This window comes from Epinephelus fuscoguttatus, linkage group LG22 (genome assembly GCF_011397635.1).
Source record: "Epinephelus fuscoguttatus linkage group LG22, E.fuscoguttatus.final_Chr_v1".
Taxonomy (NCBI): Eukaryota; Metazoa; Chordata; class Actinopteri; order Perciformes; family Serranidae; genus Epinephelus; species Epinephelus fuscoguttatus.
Genome location: NC_064773.1, coordinates 27,824,769 through 27,852,428, shown reverse-complemented (window position 1 = coordinate 27,852,428; position 27,660 = coordinate 27,824,769). Strand labels below are relative to the sequence as shown.

At 41.1% G+C, this 27,660-nt stretch overlaps 1 protein-coding gene across 21 annotated transcripts; it reads right to left on the bottom strand.

Annotated features, from left to right (window-relative positions):
- Window positions 1–583: 583 nt before the first annotated feature.
- LOC125882956 (NXPE family member 3-like) lies at window positions 584–27,660 on the bottom strand. Of its 21 annotated transcripts, none has more exons than XM_049566978.1 (9): window positions 27,443–27,643; window positions 9,394–9,519; window positions 8,879–9,020; window positions 8,276–8,398; window positions 7,687–8,133; window positions 5,530–5,825; window positions 4,653–4,720; window positions 4,175–4,378; window positions 584–4,092 (listed from the first exon to the last, which is right to left on the bottom strand). In XM_049566978.1, exons 3-9 carry the CDS (start codon window positions 8,972–8,974, stop codon window positions 3,539–3,541), a joined length of 1,788 nt encoding a protein of 595 aa, XP_049422935.1. In that variant the 5' UTR covers window positions 8,975–9,020; window positions 9,394–9,519; window positions 27,443–27,643; the 3' UTR covers window positions 584–3,538. The 21 variants fall into 21 exon arrangements, with proteins under 21 accessions (XP_049422935.1, XP_049422934.1, XP_049422943.1 ...); XM_049566977.1 differs by lacking the exon at window positions 27,443–27,643 and adding an exon at window positions 26,805–26,955 and having other exon boundaries at window positions 9,390–9,519; XM_049566986.1 differs by lacking the exon at window positions 27,443–27,643 and adding an exon at window positions 26,805–26,955 and having other exon boundaries at window positions 8,957–9,020; window positions 9,390–9,519.

The following is a 27,660-nucleotide window of genomic DNA, read 5'->3' as shown; positions in this document are numbered from 1 at the left end:
TGGTATTGGGGAAAATGTATGACGCCAACAGCACAGGAGTGAGTTGCAAATCCAAGCCTGTGTGTGCACTTCAGCAGAATATGGGTGCATGACAGCAAGCCTTCCTACCACAAAAAACAGCAACAAAAAACTCACAGATCACACACACTCCCAGATGCACACATGTGCGTGCATCACAGCGCACACACAGTTGACATTAGCATTATGTGCATAATTAACATTTTACCAAACTATACACAACAGTGGCCAGCCAGGATATATTCAGTAACCTGGCATGGCGGACATTATAAGATTTTAAAAATCTTACCCTTTGTTGATTAAAAGTTAAAATTAGAATTTTTTCATTCATTCATCTTCTAACCACCACACCACTGTGCCGCCCTAGAATTTTTTTTGTCTCTAGAAATTCTGGTTTCATGCAAAAGGTTCATTTATTGCAAAATTTTAAATGAGACTAAATGAGAATAAAGGGATGCCTCTGTGCACTGCTCAAGTTGAACTTACAGTTTACATCCATGTCTGTGAAAACATGAGTGCTTCACACTTATCTTCCCTCAGCAGAATAGAATAGAATAGAATAGAATAGAATAGAACAGAAAAGACTTTATTGTCATTGCACAATAAGTACAACGAAATTTGCTGTGTCATGTCTGAATATAAAAAAAAATTAGAAAAATAGACAGTAATAAATACGCAACACATTCTCGTACACAATCACCCCAAATCAATAAATGTATATATTTAAAAAAAAATCATAAAAAAAAAAATAACAAGCAAAGGAGGCGTATACAATCAACACAGTTTCAAGGTGGGCACCCAAGATAAGTGTCTCTGACCAAATATCTTCCCTTTTTTTCCTAAAATATAATGTAGTGGTCAGAAAAGTGTTTTTGCAGGACATTATGATGTCACAGTGAAGTTGACCTTTGGATATTTGGATATAAAATGTAATCACTTGTGTGAAATAAAATAGTGAATGAATTTATGGCCAAAAATATATTTTGTGAAGTCAGTGACCTTGACCTCTGAGCTAATCAGAGCAATCTTGTGTTCATGAGGACAGGGTAAGACACTGTAGAGCAGACTGGACCCCGACCAAATCTGTGCACATGCTAACAGAGGAGAAGTAAATGTTCACAGATCTGGTTATAGGAAGCAGCAGTTTATGTATCGGAAAGCCCCTCTTAATGTGAGTGTACAGGAAGGCTTGTGGGAGTGTCACATACTTGTGAACTGATACTGCTTGTTTGTCAGACACTATGAATTGTCATGCTGTAGAAACTCTTTGGCTTTCTCATGAGTAAACCCTCAAATGCCCACTTCTATGTATTTTAAGTCTCTTTATTCCACAATGTAACTGGCGATAAGGATGGTATTGGTTGTGGAAACAAGATGCTTGCTGCATCTCTTCACTGTGAGGAGCACATTAAGAATTAAAGATCAAAAGATCTCTTTATTCCAGATAATAATATCTGTATCACAGTGGCAGCTGCTGGTCTTTCAAGGAGGGGAAGCTCATTTTCGGCCTACATCATAAAATGTGTCCATTTATTTATACGTAAATTCTACCCTCTGGGGCTGCTGCGCGAGGCTAGTATGACCGCCTGTGTGTGCTTTGGGATGGTGGAGGGGCTTACAGCATCCGCTGCTCGTTGGGGACAGTAACTGCAGAGCGACAGAAGTCAGAGTCTCCAAACACGAGTACAGTCTCCAATAACACCAGAACAAGATGCTAGATTTATCGCTAGTCGTTTTTAACAAAGAAAAAGTCACTAAGAGGATTGGAAAAGTCTCCAGATCAACTCGGAACAACGGAATGAAACTTGAAAAATGCTCTGGTGGTTTATATTTCAAGATCGCTGATTTGCTCATTTTGCGCTCAATCAAAAAGGGATTCAGCCTCAGACAGATCATCCAATCATCATGCAGAAGCCCAGCGTCCAGGCCAGCCGAGGCCAGCCCACTGCCCCATAGATCCCCAGAGACACTGAGTGTCCGATGGGCAGGACAAAACCGAGCATTTATCCAATGACTGTCTAGTTTCGCTGCAGTGGAACAACCCACTCTATGCTTCCCCACTGAATTCTTTGGACGCTGAGCTTCAACACTGTTTAATGCACTGTGACGCTACGGGAATGAATGAGAAGAAAGTCGCATCAGTGACCTGTGATCAGTAGCTGATTCTGAACAAAAGTTGAACACGCTCTAGCGCATATTTAGTCAATGACATGAAAACACAAGAGTACATATTTGACCACTTATTTTTTGACATTTTAGGGGAAGCTGAGCTTCCCTTGCAGTCTTAGAGCAATCGCCACTGCTGTATCATAATAAGAAAATGTAATCATGTCACTGTTGAGTCCAAGTGGACATTTGTGTCAAATCTGAGAAAAAAACAAAACAATAAAGAAATCCTGTTGTGTTTTTGAGATATTGCATTCACTAGAATGAGACAGATGAGGTCACTGTGACCTTGACCTTTGACCCATGACCACCAAAAACTTATCAGTTCATTGTGAGTACAATTGGACATTTGTGTCAAATTTGAAGAAATTCCCTCATCGGGTGCTCAAAATATCATGTCCACAATGACAGGATAGATGGATGGATGGATTGATAACCCAAAAACGTAATGTCTCCGGCCACGGCTATCGCCAGTGTGGAACCATAAAAAACACAAGTCCCTCCCAAGGGCTCAAACAATTATTGGATATGCCTCCCCAGTTTTGCACCACCCCCTCCACCCTCATAAGTAGTGAACTGACTTAAGCTTTATATTCAATAGACAAAATGAGAGTAGTTTTAATCTTTTCATCTGATTCCCACTAAGGAGGCGCACAAAATGTCTAACTTTTCCTTTAAAGTACAATGCTCCGAAAGGAAAGGGTTTAAGTTCCATTTAATTAATTCGAGTTTAAAGTGTTAACAGTTTCTTTTTGAAGTTAGGCCGGAAATCGATTGTGTAAAGATGAATTGAGATACGTTCGATCCGGAATTTAATTTCCTGTGCAAGCAAAAGAAAACTATGGTGAACAACAATAACTACATCAAATCTTTGAGTGAAACCAGCAGAGCACAGTTAGCGGCTGCTTCAAATCCAAGGTTATTGTAAATAGAACCCCGTAGTATTTTTCATATACAATCCTCTTATGGACAGGTTTTCTGTATTAAAGTTTCATAGCAATATTACCTTTTGTTAATCTGATTAGACTATGGTTATGATTTTCTGCATCTCCTGGAACACTGCTCACAATCCCAAGACAAGGGACATGGCGTTGTATGTGTTACGTGTGATCATTCAGCAGTGGTCATTTATAATACCCACCCTACCATGACTTTGAGTTGCTTTCCATCCATTTCTGTTTCTTTTGTACTCACTCAGCTTTCCCTGATTAAAAATCGGTTTGAAAGATTGTACTTAGTCTAGTCTGTCCCTATGCAGAATTTAAAAATGTAGCACTAGGTACAAACACATGAGATAACATGGCAACTCAGTATAAGCTTTAATCCCCACTCTTCTACCGCAACAAATACACAACTAACCACCCTTCTGAGGGCATATATAGGACAAGATAACATTAATCATATTATTAATAACAGAAGGTGGTGGGTGGAGGCTGTGCGGCAGGTGGTGGGCCAAGATCATCTCCCAGGCATCAATCAGATGAACATTCAGTCCTTTGAACATGAGTCTGAGCACCTTGTTACACTGCAGCGAGTGCCAGTCGCTGTTTGATAGTGACACAAGAAGTGGCAAATCTTTGGGATTTCCTGTCCGGATAATGACCACTGTGCTTGGAGCCCTGTCCAGCAGCTGCACCACCGCCCTCCGGATGCTCTGCAGCCGCCGGATATAGAGCTCCATGGGGAAAGTGCCAAAGTGAGCCCAGATGCCAAAAACTACAACAGTACTGGTGCCTCCAGTTATGTCATCTAGTTCATTGGCAATGTAATGAAGCTCACTGGTGGGGACAGTGACAATACGGATAGGAGGACCATGGAAGCGGTATTTTACGAAGATGTTGTTTGCATAGTCCAAGGCCACGTAAGGTCCCGCTTTCTGCGGACTGTGCAGGTTGAACTCCTTAAGATCTAAAAGTGTGAAAGAGGGAACAGATTAAGCTGCAGTGTGACCAAAATCAAACTGTTGCCAGAAATCCTGTAGATCAGCTACCTGGTAGAGTTTTGGTGAGGTATTCAAAAAACTGCCTGACGGTGGAGTCTCCAAACATGTGGACCACCTTGCCTTTCAGACACTGACTGATGGCAGAGGTGTTGAATTGGTGAACTGTAGGGCCTCCTAGTGCTCGCCATACACCTTGATAGTAATAGCCAGAGGGTCCAGATGTCACATTGCTGCTATTCACCTCGGGCTGACCTGAGAGGACATTAAAGGATAAGGGTGGGGTTATTTAATGTATTTTTTATTGTCAACAAATCTTATGAAAAGTCCAGAACCAAGGTATAAAATGATTTGGACCTCTTATGGACTTTTAACCCAGTGCTCCATGCTCCTTGGGCTCTTCTCAAATTGGCCTAAATACATCTCTCTACAGGAAAACACTACCCAGAAGAAAGTAGTACATTTTTTCTTCCCTGTTTTACCTTAACTATAACAGGCAGAGGTGGCCGTTGGAAAAATTGTGTATTACCTTCCTTTTTTGGCAACACAGTGACACTGGCAGGCCCTGAGGCCTGAATGCAGACTTTCGTGTTACCACTGGAAAAAAAAAGCAAACACGACAAAATATCTCAGACACATACTATAACATAAACAAAATAAATAAAAGAAAGGAGGACAAAAATCAGAAATATTTTATGGAGTTAATACTAGAACAATCAAGCACTAAAATGGAAGACAACGGCTTGAAAGTTCATTCAAGTTTTTGCAAAACTTAGCCTCTAAAAATCCTTTTTTTAGTTGCACCAATGAATATTTTCATATAAACAATGACTACGTTCTAAAGTGCAAGATGCAGCTGACAGTGAAGAACTCACTGAGTTTGCAGTTCGCCTCAGCTCAACAGAACATCACTGCATCTCTCAGCTCTTTGTTTTGTTTTGATGGCCTCAACTTTACTCAGCAATATATTGTATTAGGCACAGCAGGAAGCTGTTTCCATGCATAGATTTATAATACCACCTGGATATCAGATGCCAAGATGGCGCCTATGCATTCCAATTGAAGTTGCTTGCCTGCCGCATATGCAAAAGAAGCTTTTGGCTTCCAGGTTTACTTCCGCGGTATGCAGCCCACTGAATATGTGCAGGTGTTTCTCCTTCTGGCTCCGCTCGCAAGGTCCTGCGTGGGTCATAGACTTTACACTGTGATGATGTCACAGATTTTAAAATAGATTTTTTTTTTTTGGCTCCAGGAATGTTTTACAAATATAAAGCCTTCATAGATCAAAAATTCAAGATAGAAAGTGTAATAATTAACCTTGTCCTATCAAAATGGTATTTGGGGCGCAGGGGATTTTTTTTGCTGCAATACCACAAGTGGCCAGTGAAAAAAATTGCAGGGCTCACCTTTGAAAGAGCTTCTCCTCTTTTTCCTTCAAGTGTTGTTTGTGTTCTCCCATGGCATGGTCGATCCTGGTATTGCAGCTCAGGTTCTTTGGCTTGTAGCAGAACCAAGGCTCGCCTGTACGGAGGTCAGTGTAGTTGCACAGCGGCTGCTGGGTTGGACGTAGGCAGACATTACAGATGCTACTTTCAGAGAGTGAGCCTGAGCGGAAGAGGCTCCTGAAGTTAATCCTGTCCGGATGTTCTCTGGTCAGCCTGCGCAGCACTGTGATAGCCTCACTAGAGTGAACCAGCGTTACCTGAATGGATAGAGAACCAGAGTTTCCACTCAGTCATATCAATAAAGACAAATAAAGTGAACCCTACCTAAAGTAATAATATCAAAGATTTAAATTTAAATAGAGGTCTCTTAAGTCAATTGCTCCATGAGGTAACACAATGGTGAATGAGCCTATGGCCCACTGATAAGAGTACTTAAATGTTTCTATATTTGCAGTATTATGACCAGAGCGACATAGTTAACACACACAGATTGGTGTCTGTGGTGACACTGGTGGGGAAAAAAATGAAACCAAACATTTTGTTCTGCTGAGGCTTCTCATTTAAAGCAGTTAACTGGCAAAAGTTGACTTTTATTATTAAGTAGTCACAGATAATGCAATGTGTTTATCAGTCAGTTTAGCACTTACCCCCAGGGGTAAGTTTTTTTGTCTGACTAGCCAATAAAACAGGTAGTTCAGCCCATTTGTATCTTTCATGGAATTTAGAATTTATCTCTTTGGGCAACAGGCAGGGTACATCCTGAACAGATCGCCAGACTATCACAGGGCTGACACATAGAGACAGACAACCATTCACACTCACATTCACACCTAGGGCCAATTTAGAGTCACCAATTAACCTGCATGTCTTTGGACTGTGGGAGGAAGCCAGAGTACCCAGAGAAAACCCATGCTGACATGGGGAGAACATACTCCGCACAGAGGGGATCCCCCACCCTAGGTTTGAGCCCCCCACCGTGGGTTCAAACCAGGAACCCTCTTGCTGTGAGGCGACAGCGCTAACCACTACACCACCATGTTGCCATACATACATATATGTGTGTGTGTGTCAATATATGTCTCCCTCAAATGTTAAAAAGAGACCTACACCCAATTTTACTTTCAATTACTAGAGCTACTGTTAGCTTTATTAGCTATCTTAAACCAAAACTAAAAGTGACAGCTGACAAAATCTACAATTAACCAGTGGCTAGAAATGAGATCCTGCTTTTGTCTAAAATCAAAAAGTCCCACTGTTTCTAAAATAACTAAGAATTTTGAGTAGTAAACCTGCCACTACTCTCATCACAAACTGCACATGTACCATGTGAGAAGTGAAAGTTAACAGGTGGGTTAGGCTGGGTGAACAATCATCTATCCCTGAGCAAACTGATGACCCCTGAACAAATGGCATATTTTATGGATACTTCATATTATATTCAATACACCAACACCTATTGTAGAGAACAACTGATAAACTGGACAGTTGAGCCAATTAAAGAACCCAATAACTGCAAGAAGTTAAACAATGATGTGGGTTAATTCTGATGAGATTATTTCCTGTAAATACTACATCAGAGATGAGTTTTCCTCATATTTTAGAGACTTTCTTATGTATGTTTGTATTTGTTCATTTTTTATACAATTAATCATACTTTTAAGACTTAATTTTTTTTGACAAATTGAGTGTTTTCCTCTCCATTTCACGTGGCTATTTTTCTATTTGCTCTTGGGTTGTTTTAACAACGTACTTTCCTGATGCAGGATGAGGCTGTTCAGCAGACACTGAAGTCTCTGAGAGTAAAGCTTGTCTTCATATCCTCACCACACCCTTCTGTGTGATGTATCTTAATTTTATATCTTGAACAACATTCTGAAATTTAAAAAGGACAGTTTAATTTGGTTTTGGTCACATACAGGGTCTGGGGAATATTTGGCCTACTGCACATATTTTTCAAAAGTTTTCATACACCTCTTAAAATCAAGAAGGCCCTGCAACCCATGACGCTTTGGCGACCGTAGTGGGGTTCATGACCCCAAGGCTGGGAACCAAGGATTTAGAAGACAGATTAAACACCTGCAGTACAATCTCATTTAACATGATAGTTTTTAGCATTACCTCAACCTGCGCGTCTCCTTCCCAGGGTAAAGAGAATACAGCAGAGTAGCTCCCATTGAGATGATCCACCACTTGCCCAGCTACACCTGCAAAAAGCTTTGTGTTGTGCAGCCGGGCGAGTAAGAAGTCCCCCCCATACTTCTTGGGACAACCCTGGAGGTCAGAAATTTTTATCATAACCTCCAGCTGATCCCCTACATGCCACTGTCCTCCTCCCCTCCTTGGGAGAATGGTGAAGGTGCTGTGAGCTGGATGACTAGTGTTCTCCAGGGAAACAGGAGTTGGCAAAGGTGGAGTTTCAGGCCAAACAATGGAGTCTAGTAGGAGGCGTTCCTCCAGAGCGTCCTCACGGGAGACTGGCTGGAAGGTGCAGAAGCTATGACTCTTGTTGAGGTCACTGGAAACTCTCGGGATGATGACAGTGGTGTTCACTTTTTGGTGAAACTGCTAAGTGGTTGAAAGAAAGATGGTGACATCGTTGCATCAAACAAATGCACTGGAGCAAATTAACTACATAACACAAAAGTGCCAAGAAGCAGGATTTGTCTCGGCCCAGTGCCCAAAATGATATTGGTAAGGGAGCCCTAACCTTAACCAAAGGGCTTTTGTTGCCTGAACGGAAGACAGGAGTCTGGATGCGAGCCGAAGGATCTGGTGTCAAGGTCCCGCACATTGTATGTCTGAGTTGTCCCCAACCACCTCCTTGTGTAATCTGCGTGGTACATGAATTCAGTGTTTTGTAACCTAAAAGACACGTTGTCTCTAAACATAATCCAGGCAGCGATCAACAACATTATAAAGAAAGCAGTTTATTAAAATACAAACGTAATTTGTAGGAGACAGGGTTGGTCTTGGGATATCTCTTGCCTTTAAAAACTATGTATTTGTGATCCATTTGCAAAGATGTATGTCCTCAGTAAAAATGGATGGCAACCAGTAGGTTGGAACACAGATGGTTTTAGTCTAAAGTCAAGAATAATGCCAGCCTTATCATTTTACTAGTGGAGCTGCTGTCAGCACATTAAGGTGCAGGATTGAGAGGAAGAATACCATTTAACTGCACTTATTTGCAATAAAGAACATTACTGTCACTGAGCCACACTGGAAAACACATTTCAAAACTATATACTGAAACCTAATATTCCAAACAGGGTCCACCCTTCAAACGGCCCCACTAAAACCAAATGCTCACCTCCAGAATTTTCATGTTACATAGCACATAGATAAGGACAGTCAGAAACAGGAAGATGGCACCATACTCCTTTCTTACACAAGCTCTGGCTTTCATGGTAGTCGTCCTTTACGGCTGCTGCATAGCACTGTGACCACTTCCTCTGGCAGTGAGTCAAAAAATAAAAACATGAAGCAAAAGGTTAACTGACACAATGTTATGCTAAAGAATACTACTTGCTAAAACCTGTGAAATCCTGTCTTTGCAAAAGGTATACGCAAGCCCGGTGCACTTCTTAGGAAATGGTCATGTTGCTTAATCAACAACCAAGGCCAAAGCCAAGCAAGTAGTTCAATATGTTTCATTCCCAGGTGACCTGATCATGTGCATTTGTATCATCGTGGAAAAATTTAAACAGGCTGTTTTCCAATCTGATAGCAAGCTTTGCAAGATTAAACTCACAACAAGTTGCACAATATCTGTTTTCATATTCGTTACAGAGGTAGAGTTAGAGTATCCGGCACATATTCACCTACTTCCAACATGCATGGATGAAGGGAAAATTCTGAAGAGGTAAAACTCCAGCAACACTTGGGAGTATGCAGAACACCATGTGTCAGCTTGTGGCCTTCATCAGGGTCACTGTGAAATAGACAAGCAATCTGGAAATATAAGAGACAAACAATCATGTACTGTACAGCTACCCACATATCAGCCAATGAGGCACTTATAGATGGGTTGCATATTATGGTCATGTGGCTTGAGGCCAGCTATGTCTGACATCATGTTGTCTTGCATCTGTCTCATTATCGTGAATGCAATATCTTAAGAAGGTTTTGAGGGAGTTTCCTCAAATTTGGCGCATACGTCCATTTGGACTCAAGAATGAACTGAATGGAATTTGATGGTCAAAGGTCACTGTCACCTCACAAAACATGATTTTTGCCATAACTTACAAATTCATATGCTCATTATGCCAAAATTTTACACAAATGTCTACTAGGATATAATGATAAAGTGATGACATTTCATATCCGAAAGGTCAATGGTAGGTTTCACTGTGATATAATGTTCTGCAAAAGCACTTTTCTGGCCATTACTCACAGGTCACAGTGACCTTGACCTTTGACCACCAAATTCTAGTCAGTTCATTCTTGAGTCCAAGAAGATGCTTGTGGCAAAAAATTGAGGAAATTCCCTCATGGTGTTATTGAGATACTGTATTCACAAGAATGAGACAGACAAGGTCACAATGACTTTGACCTTTGACTACCAAGATCTAATCAGTTTATTCTCCAGTCCGAGTGGATGTTGGTTTCAACATTTTTGGAAATTGCTTCAAGGCCTTGTTGAGATATTGGGCTCTAGTTTCGCAGACAGGGTGAGGCGGGTAACTGGGTATGGCCAGGCGAATTTTGCAAGTTTGGCACACCGTGCGCGCTGGCGCAGCTACTCGTCTGTCCCACCTCCATCCCTCCTACCTGTGCAAGTCGGAAAGAGGGAGGAGAGAAGGCGTGGAGTGGGTTTTACACACATCACACCAATCAAATGAGCCCCTCTCCTCAACCTTAAATGCACTGCACGAAGACGTAATGAGAGTTTACTCAATTCGCCATGGCAGAAGAGAGCAGCAGCGTCAGACAGCCAAACTTCTCCCAGGAGGAAACTGATGTTTTGGTCCGGGAGGTCCAAGGTCGCACTGTCCGAATATACGGAACTGCGAGCAGACCTCCACGGGCTGATGATGCAAAGGTAGCCTGGGAGGAGGTCACCACAATTGTAAATCATTGTTGCGTTTCTGTCGTGCGCACGTGCGCTCTCTCTTTCTCTCTCGCAGTCTCACTCTGTTTCTTTTCTTTTGACTTTTCTAAGATGACAGATGCTGAATATATACTCTCTATCTGATGCTGTGGCTGTTTGTGGTTGGCTGAGAGGGATGTGACTTCATTAGTTTGCTGCTGTGTTAATCAAATCAGGTTGGGTTTCCATTACGTGTACCAAACGTGCCAAACGGTGCCAATCCCCTTTGATCCGACATCAGATGTGACGGGACAGTCGATATAGAGATACATGTATGTGCTGATTGCAGATAGTTTCATTGATTTGTGGTTTTGTGGCTATTTATTGCATCGTTAATGTGCCTGATATTCTGGAAACCTGCCTGTGAGGTTTTGGTAACATGTGCGCACTGTCCCCCAGTCAGCCAAACTTTGGCTTACACCGGCTGTGCTCCGCCTGCGCTGACAGTAGACCTGGTTTCAGCTGGTGAGCTTTTAGCGCACCTTCGGTGAAGCCTTTTGGCACGAAACTGTCACTGCGCTAAGCTGGATCTATCGACACCTCCCCCTGCTGCGCCGCCACACCCATCTCAGTGCACCTCAGTCTGCCAAACTACCAAACGGAGCGCACCTCGGGTTGTGCTGCTCGAAATTAGCTCTGCACGGGGTTTACCACCCTGCGCCACCCTGCACCGTGCCGGAAACTAGAGCCCATCATGTTCACAAGAATGAGACAGATGCAAGGTCACAATGATCTTGACCTCTGACCTCCATATTCTAATGAATTCATCCTTGAGTCAATGTGGACTTGTGGAGCAGAGGCTAAATTAGATAATTGTTATTAGACTATATTCTGGCATCTAAGTATCTGAAGTTACATTTTAATCACTTAAATGTAAAATCTCTATCACAGCTGGCAGTCGCCTGGCTCTGTGGGGCTGGCACCAGGTTGACAGAAGGATGAACACTGATGCCTGACTTTAATTTATCTAAAACTACTCTTTTGTTTTGTTTTATTTTATTTTATTTTATTTTATTTTATTTTATTTCACTTTACTTAATTTTAATTTGATTTTATTTTAACACTGACAAACTAAAAGCGTGTTTAGATCAATTATCATTAAACATCATTAAAAATAAATAACTTAACTCTGCAGCGGTGTAAATATTTAAGTACTAGTAGCCTAGTGGGTTATTAAATTTTAACACCTTTGTCCGGCTCAGACACAGGTGGTGCGTCTGTGTCTCCTTTGCCACTTGTTATGTCAGAAAAGGAAGCAGACCCACAGACCCCCTGCGGCCACACACTCCGCAGCAAGAAGCTTTTATATGAATAGGCTACTATAACAATATCAGAACTATGTAACATATAGGCGACATATATTATTGGCTATGTCATGCATATTATCAATATGCATGCTGTAGGTTTGTACATGTCATGGATGGATAAATTAAATATTCTACCTTCAAATTTTAACTGTCTGCTGCAACACTGTTGACCACAGCAGTTTTCTTTCTATACTTCATTTTTTTGACTTTTATGTCTCTCTTCAGGCTGCAAAATAGAAACAGTTGGTTAAACTGGACATGGGACATCAGCATTTCCATTTCTAACTCAGAGAAGTTTTTCCTGTTGGCTGTATTATGCCTCTCCATGTGGTAAACTCTAGGGGTGAGGCCTTTAAACCAAGAATATACTGGAGCTGAATATGTAAATGAAGATTGTTTCCATTTATCAACTCCCTATCATTCCTGCACTGTGATTGGGAAATAAGATTGTTTCGTGAGTCAACGGCAAACCCTATGGTAAGACAATTTTTGTGCTTGGATCAGCACTGTTTTGTGCATTTATTTGATAAATGAGGGCCATTGTGTTTTTGGGTGGTCAATCCCATTCTCGTGTATGCAGTCTCATAAATACAATATCTCAGTAAGGCCTTAAGGGAATTTCCTCAAATTTGGCACTGGACTCAAGATTACACTGTTTACAATTTAATGGTCAAAGGTCACTGTGACCTCACAAAACGTACTTTTAGCCATAACTCAAGAGTTCAAACGCAAATTAGGACAGAATTTCACACAAATGTCTATAAAATGATGAAGTGATGGCATATATTCAAAAGGTCAAAGGCCAGTCTCACAATGACATCATAATGTTATGCAAAAACACATAGCCATCATTCAACATCATAATTCAAGAACAGAAGGGGGTCATTGGGTCAAATACTGAATTGGTGACACTAATCTTGGGTGTCCACCTTGAAACTGGGAGAAAGATGTGTGTGACTCATTCATGTTTTCACAGACATGGATATAACCTGTAACAACTTGATTGGTTCGCAGAGGCACACAAACACAGGGTGGTAATTCTAGGTTTGTTTTTTTTGGATGTTACTTTTGTATGTTGTTGATGTTCTTACAGCAATATCGTCAGAAATGGAATTTCAACCCTAATGGGTGCTGACTAAAACCTCCTGCACATACTACAACAACAGTAAGGCCTGGTTTACAGTAAAACATAGGCAGCTTTGGCCAAGGAGGACGCCCACAGAGGTGAGGACAGACTTCTGTACAAACAGGCCAGAAACTTGCTGACAAAGGAGATCAGACAATCAGAGAAGTAAAGAGGTGCTTCTCTGAATAGCTGAAAAACAGGTTTTCAGAAAATGACCCGCCATCAATGACTGTGTTTACAAGGTCTTTAGTCTCCCGGTTTTGAGGCTTATCCCGGCTTTGAGCATATCCGGGATATGATGTTTCCATGGAACACAGAGAAACCCGGTTATTCATATCCCTGTATACATGATAAATACCAGTAACCCGTTTTTTTACGTCTTTTGTTTACAACAGATTGAGCGGGAAATGTGGTATATTTATTATATTTAGAAGTAAGACAAAAATGAGACCTCTGTGGCTTCTAGCGGGCTTAGCGTTAGTAAATACTCACGTTGCATTACAGCTATGGCTCATTCACTTCATCTTCAGCAATGGGAGGAGAGAGCGACAACAAATATTGAATACGACACCAACTTTGATAGGTATTCGGCTGTCACTGCCACCACGCAGTACAAGGCCGCCATGTTGCTTGTATATCTGGTGCGTCACTCTGGCACCTGCGCACGCAACAGGCAGCCCTCAGAGACCGGAATAAGGCGTATACATGCTCCAGTATCCCGGCTCCAGGTGGCAAAACCGGGTTTCTTGAAACCGGGAAAAGGGCATAACCCGGTTTCTGAATTCGGGATATGGTGTTTACATGCACAAACACAAAAACGGGATACTTAAAAAACCCAATCAAAACCGGCATACTAAAGACCTTGTAAACACACTCAATGTGGAGGACACTCCAGGACATTACCCATCACATGAAACATTCTCCTCACACTGTGGAGAACTGTCAAGTGACCAATGACCTGAATGTTTTTACTGCAGATTTGATAAGCCCACCTTCACACCCTTCACCCGCTTTGACGTCAGACAACTACCTGCACCCCCTATTACCCCCTAACCTCTCCACACTGACCCCCCACCTGCACTGAGGATCTGTGAAGAGGATGTGTGCTGGCTCTTTCACAGACAGATGACAAGGAAGGCACCTGGCCCAGATGGCATGTCTCAATCCTGCCTGAAAGTATGTGTTGACCAACTGGCCCCTATTGTCACACACATCTTTAACTGATCACTGGAGCTCCTTTAAACGCTCTACAATCATTCCAGTCTGAAAGAAACCCTCCATCACAGGATTAAATGCCTACAGTAGCCTGGTTCCAGACCATAGACCCCGCCCCCCGCAATGGGGGAGGGCAGTAGCTCAGTCCATAGGGACTTGGGTTGGGAACCGGAGGGTCGCCTGTTCGAGTCCCTGTCCGGACCAAAATATGGAGCGTGGACTGGTGGCTGGAGAGGGGCCAGTTCACCTCCTGGGCACTGCCAAGGTGCCCTTGAGTAAGGCACTGAACCCCCCAACTGCTCAGGGCGCCTCACCAAGGGCTGCAACCTCACTCTGACATCTCTCCACTTTGTGCATGTATAGGTCCTGTTTGTGCATGTGTGTGTCTTTCGGACCTGTGTGTAATTGACAAGCAAGAGTGAAAACATTGAATTTAAATAAACTTAAAAATAAATAAATAAACTTAAACTTAAACTCACTTGTTTTCGGCACCCCCGAGGCATGGATACTAATGACGTCAGATTCTGGGTGAGTCATTGATCTCTACTGATTGGTTAGGGAAAAATCAAATTCCCTCCCCCTTGTAAATCGCCTTGAATGGAGACGATGTCAGACTGAAGGTTCTGAGAGCTTCAGTCTGACACTCAGGCTATGCCTACAGGTCTGTTGCCCTGACATCTGTGGTTGTGAAATCATTTGAGAGACTGGTGTTGACCCACCTGACATCACAGGACAACTGCCGGACCCCCTGCAGTTTGCCTACCAGACAAACAGGTCAGTGGATGATACGGTTACCGTGGGACTACACTACATCCTGCAATACCTCGACTCCCCAGGGTCCCCAAGGATCCTGTCTATAGACTTCAACTTGGAATTTAACATCATCATCCCAGACATTCTTCTCACAAAACTCACCTGGCTAACTGTCCTAGCCTCCACTTGTCAGCGGGTCACAAACTTCCTGACAGACCACAGGCATTAGGTGAGGCTGAGGAAAATCACATCCGGCACTAAGACCATAGACACAGGCACCCCCCCAGGAAAGTGTGCTCTCTTCACCGCCCTTCGCCCTCTACATCGACTTCACCTCAGAAAAGACGTCAGTTAAACTCCTGAGGTTTGCAGATGACGAAACAGTCATACCTGCTGAGGTATATCAAGGTTTCCCAACAGTCTTGCCACTTCCCTCTTCCTGAGAACTGTGTGTACCAACTGTCAGATGACTGTTAGACAAACAAGTAGCGGCATGAAAATGCTGCTGACATGTCTGAACTGCAAGAACCGCATGCCGCACATTAACCTTGTGTGTATGAGTATTTTTATTATACATGAAGATGTTTTCATCGTTCATTTCCCTGGTATATAAGACGAGAGAGCTTTTTTTTTTTTTTAAAAAAAAAGTTTGTTTTGATACTCTGTGCAGGTGGTGGGAGACAGGAGGATGACAGCCAAGCTGTCATCTCTGAGGGCTAATGACTCCCATCCTCTGCAGGAGGAGATAAAAGCTCTGGAGAACTCCTTCAGCGATAGACTGATTCACCCAAAGAGTGTGAAGGAATGCTATCGCAGGTCCTTCCTGCCTGCTGCTGTCAGGCTACATAACCAACACTGCTCACAGTAGACTGCACCATGGACACTTCATTGACACTTTATTGACACTATGGACACTTTATGGACACCACAGCTGTCTGCTGTTTTGCACATACAATCACTTGCACTGGATGTGCTCCCTTTATCCACTGCTCATTTTCATTCACTGCTGCTCATTATTATCCACTTCCTATTATTTTCATTATTATTATTATTGTTATTGTTATTTATCGCCGACTCTTGGATTTTTGTACTTATTTGCATGCCTAGTTATTTAAGTTTTTTAAATCTAATTTTGAAATCTTTAATCTGACTCTTTTTCTTTGACTGCTGTAACACTGGAATTTCTCAATTATGGGATCAATAAAGGTGTATCTTATCTCTTATCTTACCTTATAAGAGACAGTCCTTTTACTGAGGAATTCTGTTATTTTTCTTTCTTGTGATTTTGCTTTATTTTAGCTTATTAGTAAGCAATCATGTTAAACTCATTTAATCATTAATATTAGTTAAAATCATTTGCAGTCATCCATAAAATCAAGCACATTATTGTGATCTACTGAAAAGGCAGGGGTTTTTTTTCCTTTTTGGATTTCCACCACCTTTGAAGGTTTTTGCCACCTGAGTGCTGGTAAAGCCCCTTGCCATTATGTAAATATTCTCTGATGTGTTAAAAATGTGATAATCCGCTTCTTTCTGGAGAGAGACCAGCAGTAGAGGTGTTAGGATCACAGTCAAAAGGAGGTGGATGAGTCCTGAGCGATCCTGTGGGCAAGGAGGTAGCGCAGTAGTCTTAGCAGCTCGGCCCCAGGGGAAGCACAGCAAACCAACAGGAAGGGGACTTTATTGTACCATGGCCTAGGCTCATAAGTGGTGCCCAGCTAACACAGTGGACTTCATGATGAGGCCTCCACCACTGCCATCCATCACCATACTGATCAATACTGTGTCTGCTGTGAAAACCATTAGGTTTCTGCGATTCATCATCTCCTTGGGACATAAATGGATGTCCAACATCTGCACCATCAACACACTAGCTCAGGAAGTTCAACCTGCCTCAGGAGCTGCTGATCAGGTTCTACTCCACAATAATACAGTTTTTTCTCTGCACATCCCTCACTGTGTGGTTTGGATCAGTCACCAAAAAGAACAGAACATACTACAAGAGAAAGTAAGGACTGCAGAAAGAATCATTTGTGCCAGCCTGCCCTCCATCCAGGACGCACACACCTTCAAAGTTAGGACACAGACAGATAGCATTACTGTAGATCCTTCACACCATGGACACAATCTGCTCCAACTTCTTCTTCTTCTTCAGAGCACTGTGTGCCAAAATAACCAGACACGACAACATTTATTTTCACAGGCCGTAACTCTGATGAACAGTAAAATCAGTCATACACTGTCAATACAACTTTTTTTATGCCTTCGAATTGTCGAGAGCTGTGGCCGGAGACATTATATTTTTGGGTTGTCCATTTGTCCGTCCATCCATACGTCCATACGTCCATACATCTTTCGTAAGCACGATATCTCAAGAATGCCTCGAGGGATTTTTTTTCAAGTTTGGCACAATTGTCTACTTAGACTCAACAATTAACTGATTAGGTTTTGATGGTCCTAGGTCAAGGGTCAAGGTTACTGTGAACTCGGTGATCTTATTCTTGTGAACACAATATGTCAATAACAACATAAGGGAATTTCTTCACATTTGGTACACACATGCAGTTGGACTCAATGATGAACTGATTAGATTTTGGTGGTCAAGGTCACCGTGACCTCGCGTGCGTGTCATTTTTGTAAACAGAAAATCTCAAGAACACCTTGAGGGAATTTCTTCAAATTTGGTACAGACATCCACATGGACTAAACAATGAACTGAATATGGTTATTTGTATTTAGTATTTTAAATATGTAACTTAGTAACATTTATTCCATTAATCCCCAACTCTGGCTTTACACTTGTGGACCCAAGGATGTACAGTGTCAGATCTGGTGCAATTTGGACTCACATTAATAAACTTTAAATACACAAGCAAACATCGCTCTGTGCAGCAGTGGGGGGTGGGGCTTCAGGGTTCTGCGGAGAGTTGAGCATGTCTTGCTAAGTGTATTTCACCAGTGTTTCTGACTGGGGTGTCTTTTTCTTAGCCATGCTAACTTATCACTTAACACACTAATAGCGTCACAGCCTGTGAAATACGTCAGCTAATTAAATTCATGCTCTACTTTTTAACCACGTGGCTTTCAAAGCAGGTTGAAAAAACGGGCACAGTAAGGAACGTTCCATTGGTACCATCCACAACTTTTACCACTGGAAATGCAAAAAATGCGTACCAAACTGAACTGATCCGCACCAGACTGCTTGGTGGAAATGGGGCTTAATTCACCTATTTGGAAATTAATAAATTGTATTATTTTTTGTTTTTCTCAGCGTTACCCAAGTGAGTTTACCAGGGGTGGATTTAGTGATTTGGGAACCCTGCTTTACTTTGCACCCTGTGTTATTGGGTGCCGAAAATAGAAGAAGTCATGCATAACAGCCGCCACTGCCCATCAACAAAAACGAAGACAATTATGGTTAAATACGATAAAATGAGAGGACTGGATGGAGGCAATCATCAAATATGCTCACATGTGCAGCGGAGACTTCAGATCAGGTTAGAAAAAAATGATTTACTGATGTAGGAATGAGTACTGTTATGTGATTTAAGTGTTATCATGTCCATCTAATCAGAAATTGTGGAGGTATTAAGAGGAATATTATAGGATTTCTCAGTAAAGGTCCTGCATTCTAAATTATACTTAAAGAGAAGAGTTAAAAAGAGGAATTGCCAGCATAACTTACTTAAATTTACTAAACATCTGTTGGAGGTAGAGCTTTAAATTTTAAAGTAATGCTGGATAATTTGATGAATAATAATGCATTAATTATTATATTTTGTGGCCAAAATTTGAATCTGCAACGAAACCAGTGTCTCTGTTGGGTAAATGTTGGATATTTTCCTCTGAAAAACAAATTGAAATACACAGTAGGTAGAATACCAATGAGTTGCATAATCTTTAAGTCCCTTGGGGCCTTTTTAAATATTATTTCAGATTGTTTGTGTATTCTTTGTGTATGAGCTGTTTCAAGAAAGCTGCCCAGGCAATGCACTATTGTTTTAAGCAACATGCACGAGAGATAAACAAGTAAACAAAGCTGTTGTGCCATCTTAAAAAAGACAAAGAGTAAGGGAAATAAAAAATAGAGCCTACCTGATTTTATAGGTATAAGAGCTTCTTGCAAGTCAAAAAACACACTCAGAGATCTTGCAGTCCTACATAGTTGCGTGTTTACACTAACACACCCTTCCAGTCTGTAAGACAGGAAGGAAATACGTAGATGATCATTGTGTGCAGCAGGCCTGGCACCAGGATAAAGTGACGAAGGGGGCTGTCTAAATTGCGAGGGGGCAGTTTTTTTTCATTATAAAATAAAATTAATTTATTTAACCATGCGAAAGCCCCAGAAAGTCTACATAACAACAACATAAGTCTACTGTTTCAAAATCAGAAGATTCATTTATTAATCAGACTCACTTAAGAATGTAGTACTGGCAGAGTGCTCTATATCTATCTATATATATATCTATATCTATATCTATATATCTATATATCTATATATATATCTATATCTATCTATATATATATATATAGATAGATATAGATATATATATATACATATATATCCAGTTTCAGTACTATTGCCAGCGCTGCCCTAACAGTCACATGTATCTAAGCCAATAATTTTTAATTTTAATATAATTTAAAAATACATTTCTAGCTAAAAGGAGGGCATGACAATAAGCACATAACTTGCTAACATGCAACATATTTACCTTGTGTTTAGAGTGCATGGAGAGATAAAAACTCAAGTGAAAGATAATATGAATATGTTTAGTCCTATTTAGAACATGAAGTAGTGGCGCACTTTAGGCTCTTGTGGATGAAATGAGTATTAGAAAAACAAATTTAGAAAAATGATCCTACCAAATAAATAAATATATAAAAAAGGTTTTTACTTTTCGAACTGTTTTCACGGGTTAAAAAAAAAAGTTAGAAAGATTATCCTGGCAAAACATTTTTGTGACTGTTCTTAAGTCATAAACACAGTTCTTAAGTCCTTATTCATGCTACTTATTGTGAAGCATCTTCTGGCATGCCACTGTCATCATGGACAAGTGCAGCTATGACAATAAAGACAACTTGAAAATGCATCTTCTTGTAAAAAGTTGAAATGTCAACCAATCAAGAAATATCCCAGGGAGTTGTAAATATTACTTGAAAAGGTGTTCTCGATGGAGATATTACGACAAAAGCATCAACATTTCTCCCAACAATTGATCCAGATCTGATCATGTGCACTTTAGATTTTGAGTCTTTTTATACAAATATTGACACAACAACGTCAATTTGAAGATATACCATACCTCAACACCTTTTTCACTGCAATGTAGACTAAAATGGCACAGAGTTTTTCCTGGGTAGAACACCAAATGCTATCAAATACAAAAAGGCAATAATTCCTTTCCTTGGAAAGGATGATCTCCACTCTATTAGTTTTTTTCAGTTTTGTAACTTCACAGCCCTGAAATCCACATTAAGAAATACTTTTTCTCAACACGCGTTACAACAAAAGATCCTGCCCTGTATTCCTCCCTTCACACCAAGCCTACACAGTGAAATATACTTCTTCATGCCCAAAGCTTTCACTCCTTCTTCCTCAAAAGTCTACCTTTAAGTCAGCTCACCAGACTGAAAAGAATATGTGATGATCCAGGAGAATATGAGTAATTGTTAAGAGAAGTTTAGAGAAAGAAATTGTTAGGAAGGTTGGCTTGGATGTGCTGTAGGCAAAGTGGATTCAGAGAGGAAAGAGACATAATCATATCTAAGCCAGCCTCATTTGCACAATACCTATGGCAGGTAAGAAAATGAAGAAACAGAAGAGACAGAGTTGTTTGAGTATGTCAATATTTAGAGCCAACTGTCAACTCACAACTAAGCCCCTTCAAGGCAATTTCAGTTGTAGTATAATATAGCAAAAATCTTGCGTCATTTAACCCCCAAATGGAAAGGCCAGCAGAATTAAGGATTTTATTACCTGCAAAACTAAAAGTCTACTCGATACAGTGCCCATGAGATAAAGTATTTAAAGACGAGATCCTGTTCCCTTAAACGTATCGAGGCTCTTTATTAGGTGGAAAGGCATTTTGGATATTTCTAATTATCCTATTTATGTGGTTTTAAGATGTTTTAAAATCACAGAAATACAAAGAGTGGTTTGAATAGAAAGTCTTTACCTGGCAAAAACAGAGTTTAATATACAGATAACTGTCCAAAAATATCAGGGAGAGGTTTCAAAAACATTAAGCAGATTTATAGTCAGAACAAAGTCAAGAGCACTTGGAGATTAGTTAGGAAAGAAACATGGACTTACGGCTAGAATGCTCACTGAGAACAGGACAGATGAACTGGCGAAGAGAAAAGGGGACACCTAGAGTAAATACAACAGGAAGGGAAAGATAACAAGGGGTGGGTGAAACCTGATAAGGAGGCTGAGGGACAGGTGAAACAGTCAGGGCAAGGTAAGTAATTTTGCAAGTGGGAAACACAAAAGGGCAGGAAGTGAGTATATGTATATATAAGTTTTCTAAAAATAAGAGAAGAGGTGAGTAACAAAACAAAACAGGAAATAACATCATAGAACAAAAACAAGACAAAAATAACCTTCAATAGTAGACTGGGACATGACAGCCCCCACTTCAAGGGATGGATCCTAGACGTCCCACAAGGCAGTTCTGGAACACCAAGCACAGTGAGAGGGTCCAGAGGAAAGCTTCAGGAGAACTCAGATGGACAGCCCAGGGCACAACAGGCAGACACAACAGGTCAGTTAAGCCTTTCAAGAGGGTAACCAGACAGTGCCAATGGGCAGAGCAGGTGTGGAAGGCAACCAGGATGCCAGGGAGGCTTTAGAGGACAGGCAGGAGTATGATCAGATGATTGGAGCACATCTGAAGAAAGACCAGGTGGACGACTGGGAGGATGACAAGTCAGGAGGAGCACCTCTGGGCTCTTAAGGCCCAGACACACCGAACCAATGTAGGAGAACTAGCGACAACGAGAGCCCCCCTCCTGTGTCAACTCTCGTCTCCATGTCTTGACCAAAAAGTGCACATGAACACACCAAAACGAAGTCCAACAAGCACGTATGTCATGTGCCTGTCTGAGAGGACATACCCCTTCATACCAGCAGATGGTGGTTGTCTGTAATCAACATTTAAAAAAGGAAAACCAGAGGACCATCTTGCCGCTGGTTAGCAAGGTAGCACATTAACAATACAATCCAGTGTTGTAAGAACAGAGCACATTTACTGTGTGTCAGTGAACAATAACACAAACCATCTCAAAATGTTTCTGCTGAACAGCTCATTGGCTAAAGAAAGACAATCTTATCTCATATAATTTAGTTTTGGTCTTACTCCCTCTCGACTTTAGCTCTTTGTTTACATTCCTCACTTCCATTTCTCTTCTCATGCGCTGAGTTGAACTGTTAATCAGAGTGATTTCATTCGCTGACAAGCTCCGCTGTGCTGACACTGATTCAACATGATGAACTGGTGTAAAAAAATAAATAAATAAATAAAAAAAAGGCCAACTGGTGCCAACAAAGGCCAATGGTGCGGGACTGCACTGACAAGGGCAGCAGATGCTCACCAATGGCCCGACTTTGGCCAACGATCGAATGGCGGCTTAGTGTGTCTGAGCCTTTAGCCTTAGTGGATTGCAGCAGCACAGGAACGAAAGACAGCTGCAACATGGTAACCCACTGAATGGGGAGTAGAAGCAGGTATTGGCCAGACCACCAACTAGGGATCACAAACAGGTGTCAGCCTGACCGCCGAATGGAGACTTTGACAGACAAGACCTCTGCTGGGACCCCTGACTCAGGACCAAACTAAATGTCAGCCAGGAAGCTTGACACATGAAGAGACAGGACATCAGCCAGAATCCCTGACGCAGGAACAGAGTCAGGAATATAGACTGTATAACACTAGAATAACTGCCTTGTAGTTGTACGCCACCGCCAACCAGTGAAGTTGCAGTTACAGTTTACATCCATGTCTGTTCAGACTCATGTAGCCATGGCAGTATGACAATTCTTTCTGCAAAGACGCAACAAATTCTTCAACACAGCTGCTTCTTTGATTACATTTGTTTGAACACACAGATGTTCAAACAGATGTAATCAAAAATGGCATATTACTTAAAACACCCGTAAAATATTTATTCTGGTTTTTTTCCCCACACCCATCCTTTCATCGTTTCAGTTCTAAATTGCAAATGTTGTTGATGATACCATTGCATCCACTAGGGTTAAGGCAATCAATCTCTGATAAGAGAAGATCGCCATGGAGAAATGCCATGCTGATCCGAATAGAAATAATTATAATTATAATTATTATAATTATAATTTAGATCTGAGAAATGCAACGTGGTACTTTTCTTCTCTGACATCATTGCCAAAACATCAATAATGTCGGCAGGATAACAAACCCTTCGGTCAGTAGCCAATAAATTTGGCTCCTTCTTCTCTGACAAAATTCAGAAAATTAGACAGTCAGTCAGTGCCTCCATATCAGGTACAGGATATGTATTGTGCCTGTGTCCACCTAAAATCAATTCAAATTCCATGACACAATTTTATCCAATCAACTTTAATAATTGATTTTAATGTCTTCTAATTCTGGTTTTATATCTTCCAGTCAGGCTTTTGGCCACACCACAGCACTGAGACTGCTCCTGTTAAGGTTTTAAATGACATCCACTTAAACGTGGACAGTTGCAGAATTTCAGTTTCAGTTTTGCTATATTGCAGTGCTGCATTTAACACGGTTGACCACACATATCACTGGACCGAGTGGAAAACTGGGTGGGACTTTGTGGCAAAGTACAAAACTGGTTTGATTACTACTTAAAGGACAGGGACTACTTTGTGTATACAGTTAATTATATATAGTATATATAGTAATGCAGAGGACACATTAATTTACATAACCATATCACCAGAGAGGTATGGTCCAATACAAGCTCTGACTTAGTGAATCGCACAAATCAATGGTTGGATGTGCCACTATGTTCTTCAATGAAACAAAGACAAAACTGAGGTAGGAGCCAAGGAGGAACTTTCAAAAGTGAGCACTCAGCTTCAACTGGCAATGTTACAAACCAGAGACCAAGCCAGAAATCTAGGTGGAGTCATTGACTCAGACCTGAATTTCAACAGCCGCATTAAGACAATTTCGAAGTCAGCCTACTGTCACCTCAAAAAACATAAAGGATATAAGCACTTATGACTCAGCAGGATTTGAGAAAAACCTGTTCATACATTTATTTTCTGTAGACTACTGCACTAGTGTCTTCACAGGTTTACCGAGAAAAAGAAATGATCAGATGGCTGCAGCTTATTCATTACGCTACGGCCTGAGTCCTCACTATGACTAACAAAGTAGATTACATCACTCGTGTTTTGAGGTTTTTACACACACTCTTTTACACACAGGATCGATTTCAAAATGCTACTGTTGGCTTGCAAAGGCTACACCATAAACCATCGAGACCTCTTAGGTCTTCTGGGACAGGTCTGCTTTGTGTCCCTGAAGTCCGGACTAAACATGGGGAAGCAGTGTTTAGATTTTATGCACCACAAATCTGGAACAAACAGTTCTGCTGCAACTCTCAGTTCTTTTAAATCGAGGCTGAGGACTCCTCTGTTTACCTCTACATTTTATTTATTATAGTCTTACACGACACTGTTACTTCTATGCTTGTATTTTATTCTATTTCTAGCTCTTTGATGACATTTCAATTGTATTCAAACATCCTTTGATAATGTGTTTCGTTTGCACTTTGTCTAAATGCTTTTGATTTTTTTATGTAAAGCACTTTTGATTGCCATGTTACCAAAATATGCTATATGAATGAACCTGCCTTGCCTTACTGAATATGTTTGTGTTCTCTGGTCATTTGCCCATGCTGGCTCTAAAAGAAGCCTGCTATAAAATTGCAGATAGCTCTAGAAAATGTTGATGAAGAGGATGATGGAAATCATAGTCCAAAAGACTGAGCAGTTAACCGCATCTGTTGCATGAAACATAAAATATTTGCTTTGCAAGACAATGAGAAGTACAGTATACCACAGAAAACAAGAACTGTAAGATAAAAAAAAATAGAAGTATGCTATTTGCTGATTTATCAGCAGTTGCATTTTGAGTAATCATTTGTATTGGTGTATACAGTGGCATAAGGTAGTTACAAGCCCCAGTGCACCCTATTATTTATTTATTTATTTAATTTTATATACTTTATTAATCCCCGAGTGGAAATTTAGTTTTTTCACTCTGTTGTCATTAACACACAGGTCCGAACACACACATGCACAAACAGGACCTATACATGCACTAAGTGGAGAGATGTCAGAGTGGGGCTGCCCATGACAGGCGCTCCGAGCGGTTGGGGGATTCGGTGCCTTGCTCAAGGGCACCTCGGCAGTGCCCAGGAGGTGAACTGGCACCTCTCTAGCTACCAGTCCACACTCCATATTTTTTTGGTCCAGACAGGGACTTGAACAGGTGATCCTCTGGTTCCCAACCCAAGTCCCTATGGACTGAGCTACTGCCACCCAATTATTATGACGGGCTAGCTGCTATTTATGTGCCTAAACTAGTTTCCATATAATCTTATCATCTCCTCACATGATCCCCACTTGACACTGGATGACACCAACATGCACTGTTTGCACACTGACTGTCTCCTAGCAGTTAACAAAAGAGTAAATTTGTGAGACTTGATAATAGTGCGTATATGTTACAGATAAGGTGAGTACTTTCAAGAGGAAATGAGGAGGTTGGTGTAACAGAAAACCTGACAAAAGCTGTACTGTGTGTCATATTCACAGGAAGCGCTTCGCATTGTGTCTAAAAAGTCACACAGAATCTGAGCTTAGGGGCATTTTTGTGGTCTGTCTAGTTAATTTTTTCCCCTTTTACTCCTTCAATTTTTTAACCTTTAATTTTTACTCTTTGATTTCTATTTGACTCTATATCACACACAGAGAGGTGTTGTTGAATCTTGGTTGAAATAAGACAGTGGGACTTAATTGAAAGGGAAAGATTCTTTTTAAATTTTTCATCACCTGGCTTGATCCTCGTCACTGCCTAAAGGTAAGACCCCCCTTCCCACGGTGGCTAGAGGTGAACTCCAGTGAGGTCCAGCTGTGGAACTCTAGACGCTAGGGACAATTGGGTATTCCCTTGGTTATCCATCAGAAACTGTCAGAGCATTCCACATTTGGGTGACTGATCATCAGGGTGTCCCTGACAGAGTTGCTGCTCTGTGGTGTATTCAGAAGACAGAAAAGATGGGTACAAGAGGGAAGTCTCAACCTTTTGATTATGTGCCCACCTAATGTTTAGGTAAGGGAGGAAAGGGAACTCCATAGTAAGTTTAGCTTAAGCGGTGCTTACACTTAGAAGGGATTGTTACATTTGTATCAGACCTGCTGCATTGCCCAGGCTCAACAATGACAGAGTGCTGTCGCCTGATTTCAAAGAGCCTCAGCTGCGTTGAAATAACACGTCCTGATCCTGTTTTTAACTATATGTAAATCTTAATCGACAAAGTTTCCACTACCTACAGTCAAATAAATGCAACAGTATAAGGTACAATATTTATCTCTGAAATGTAGTGGAGCAGAAGTATTAAGTAGCATGAGATGGAAACAGTCAGTAAAGTAAAAGTAAAATACAAGTACCTCAATGGTAAACTTCAAATACACTTTTTTTAAGCAAATCATGTGTCTTACTTCAGCAGAGAATCATTTGGAGAGATCACAGTGATGAAATCTTCTTGTGATCCGGCATGTTATGTATGTGCAGGAAATTTATTCTGTTTGCTTGACTTCCTGAAGAAGGTGGTGACCCCAGACAGCACTGCAGCATGAATAACTGTCACAGCTAAAATGGAGCATGGTGTGGTCATGTTGTTGCCTTATCTTCTCAGACACTCCCATGCTGCAAAAGAGCTTCCCCTATATGGTGAGCTTCTTTTACAGGCACAGTTGTTAATAATAAATAAAATAAAATGATATAAAAATTTGTTTTTGGAATAGCATGGAAATTCTAGTGTCTAAGCTCTCTTTTCTCTCTGGTTATGCAATTTTGGTGAAAAAGATCATGTAAATTATGTTTAAATACTCACTCTCATCACTGTCCTTTAAAGAGACCATGGGTGACCCACAGTGCTTAGCACCATTAAAGAGATAGTAAAAATAAACATGAGGGGCTTGATTTGCTAGATGTCCCTCGACAGCCACCATTTATTCAACTGAACATAGTGTAGTGCATTATATTCTGTGTACTAAACCAGTAATAAAACCAGAGTAATAAATACAGAAATGAAGGAAACCACTTGTAAGACAAGAATGAGGACAGATGGTTTTACCAGTTGAAGGGAAAAGGCTTCAGCTCTGGAGGGTTGGCCTTGGTTATCTCCTTCCTTCTTTTAGTGGCCATGCGCTTCTGTCAGTGTATCAGCTGGATCTTCATGGTCGGTTTGTGTTTGTGTCCATTTGTGCAGACCTTCACCAGGGAAATAACTTAACTGTCCAGTTCCAGTACTGCGTCTTCAGGCTCAGAGGAGGGACACTTACTGCTCTGAAC

What these genes read in the sequence shown, in the direction of transcription:
- LOC125882956 (XM_049566968.1), bottom strand. Translation starts at nt 27,513, where the DNA reads ATGGCCACTAAAAGAAGGAAGGAGATAACCAAGGCCAACCCTCCAGAG. An exon ending in AAGCCTTTTCCCTTCAACTG is followed by an intron (nt 9,500 to 27,442) that starts GTAAAACCATCT and finishes TCTATTTCACAG; the next exon opens with TGACCCTGATGAAGGCCACA. An exon ending in CCTCACCAAAACTCTACCAG is followed by an intron (nt 4,093 to 4,174) that starts GTAGCTGATCTA and finishes TCACACTTTTAG; the next exon opens with ATCTTAAGGAGTTCAACCTG.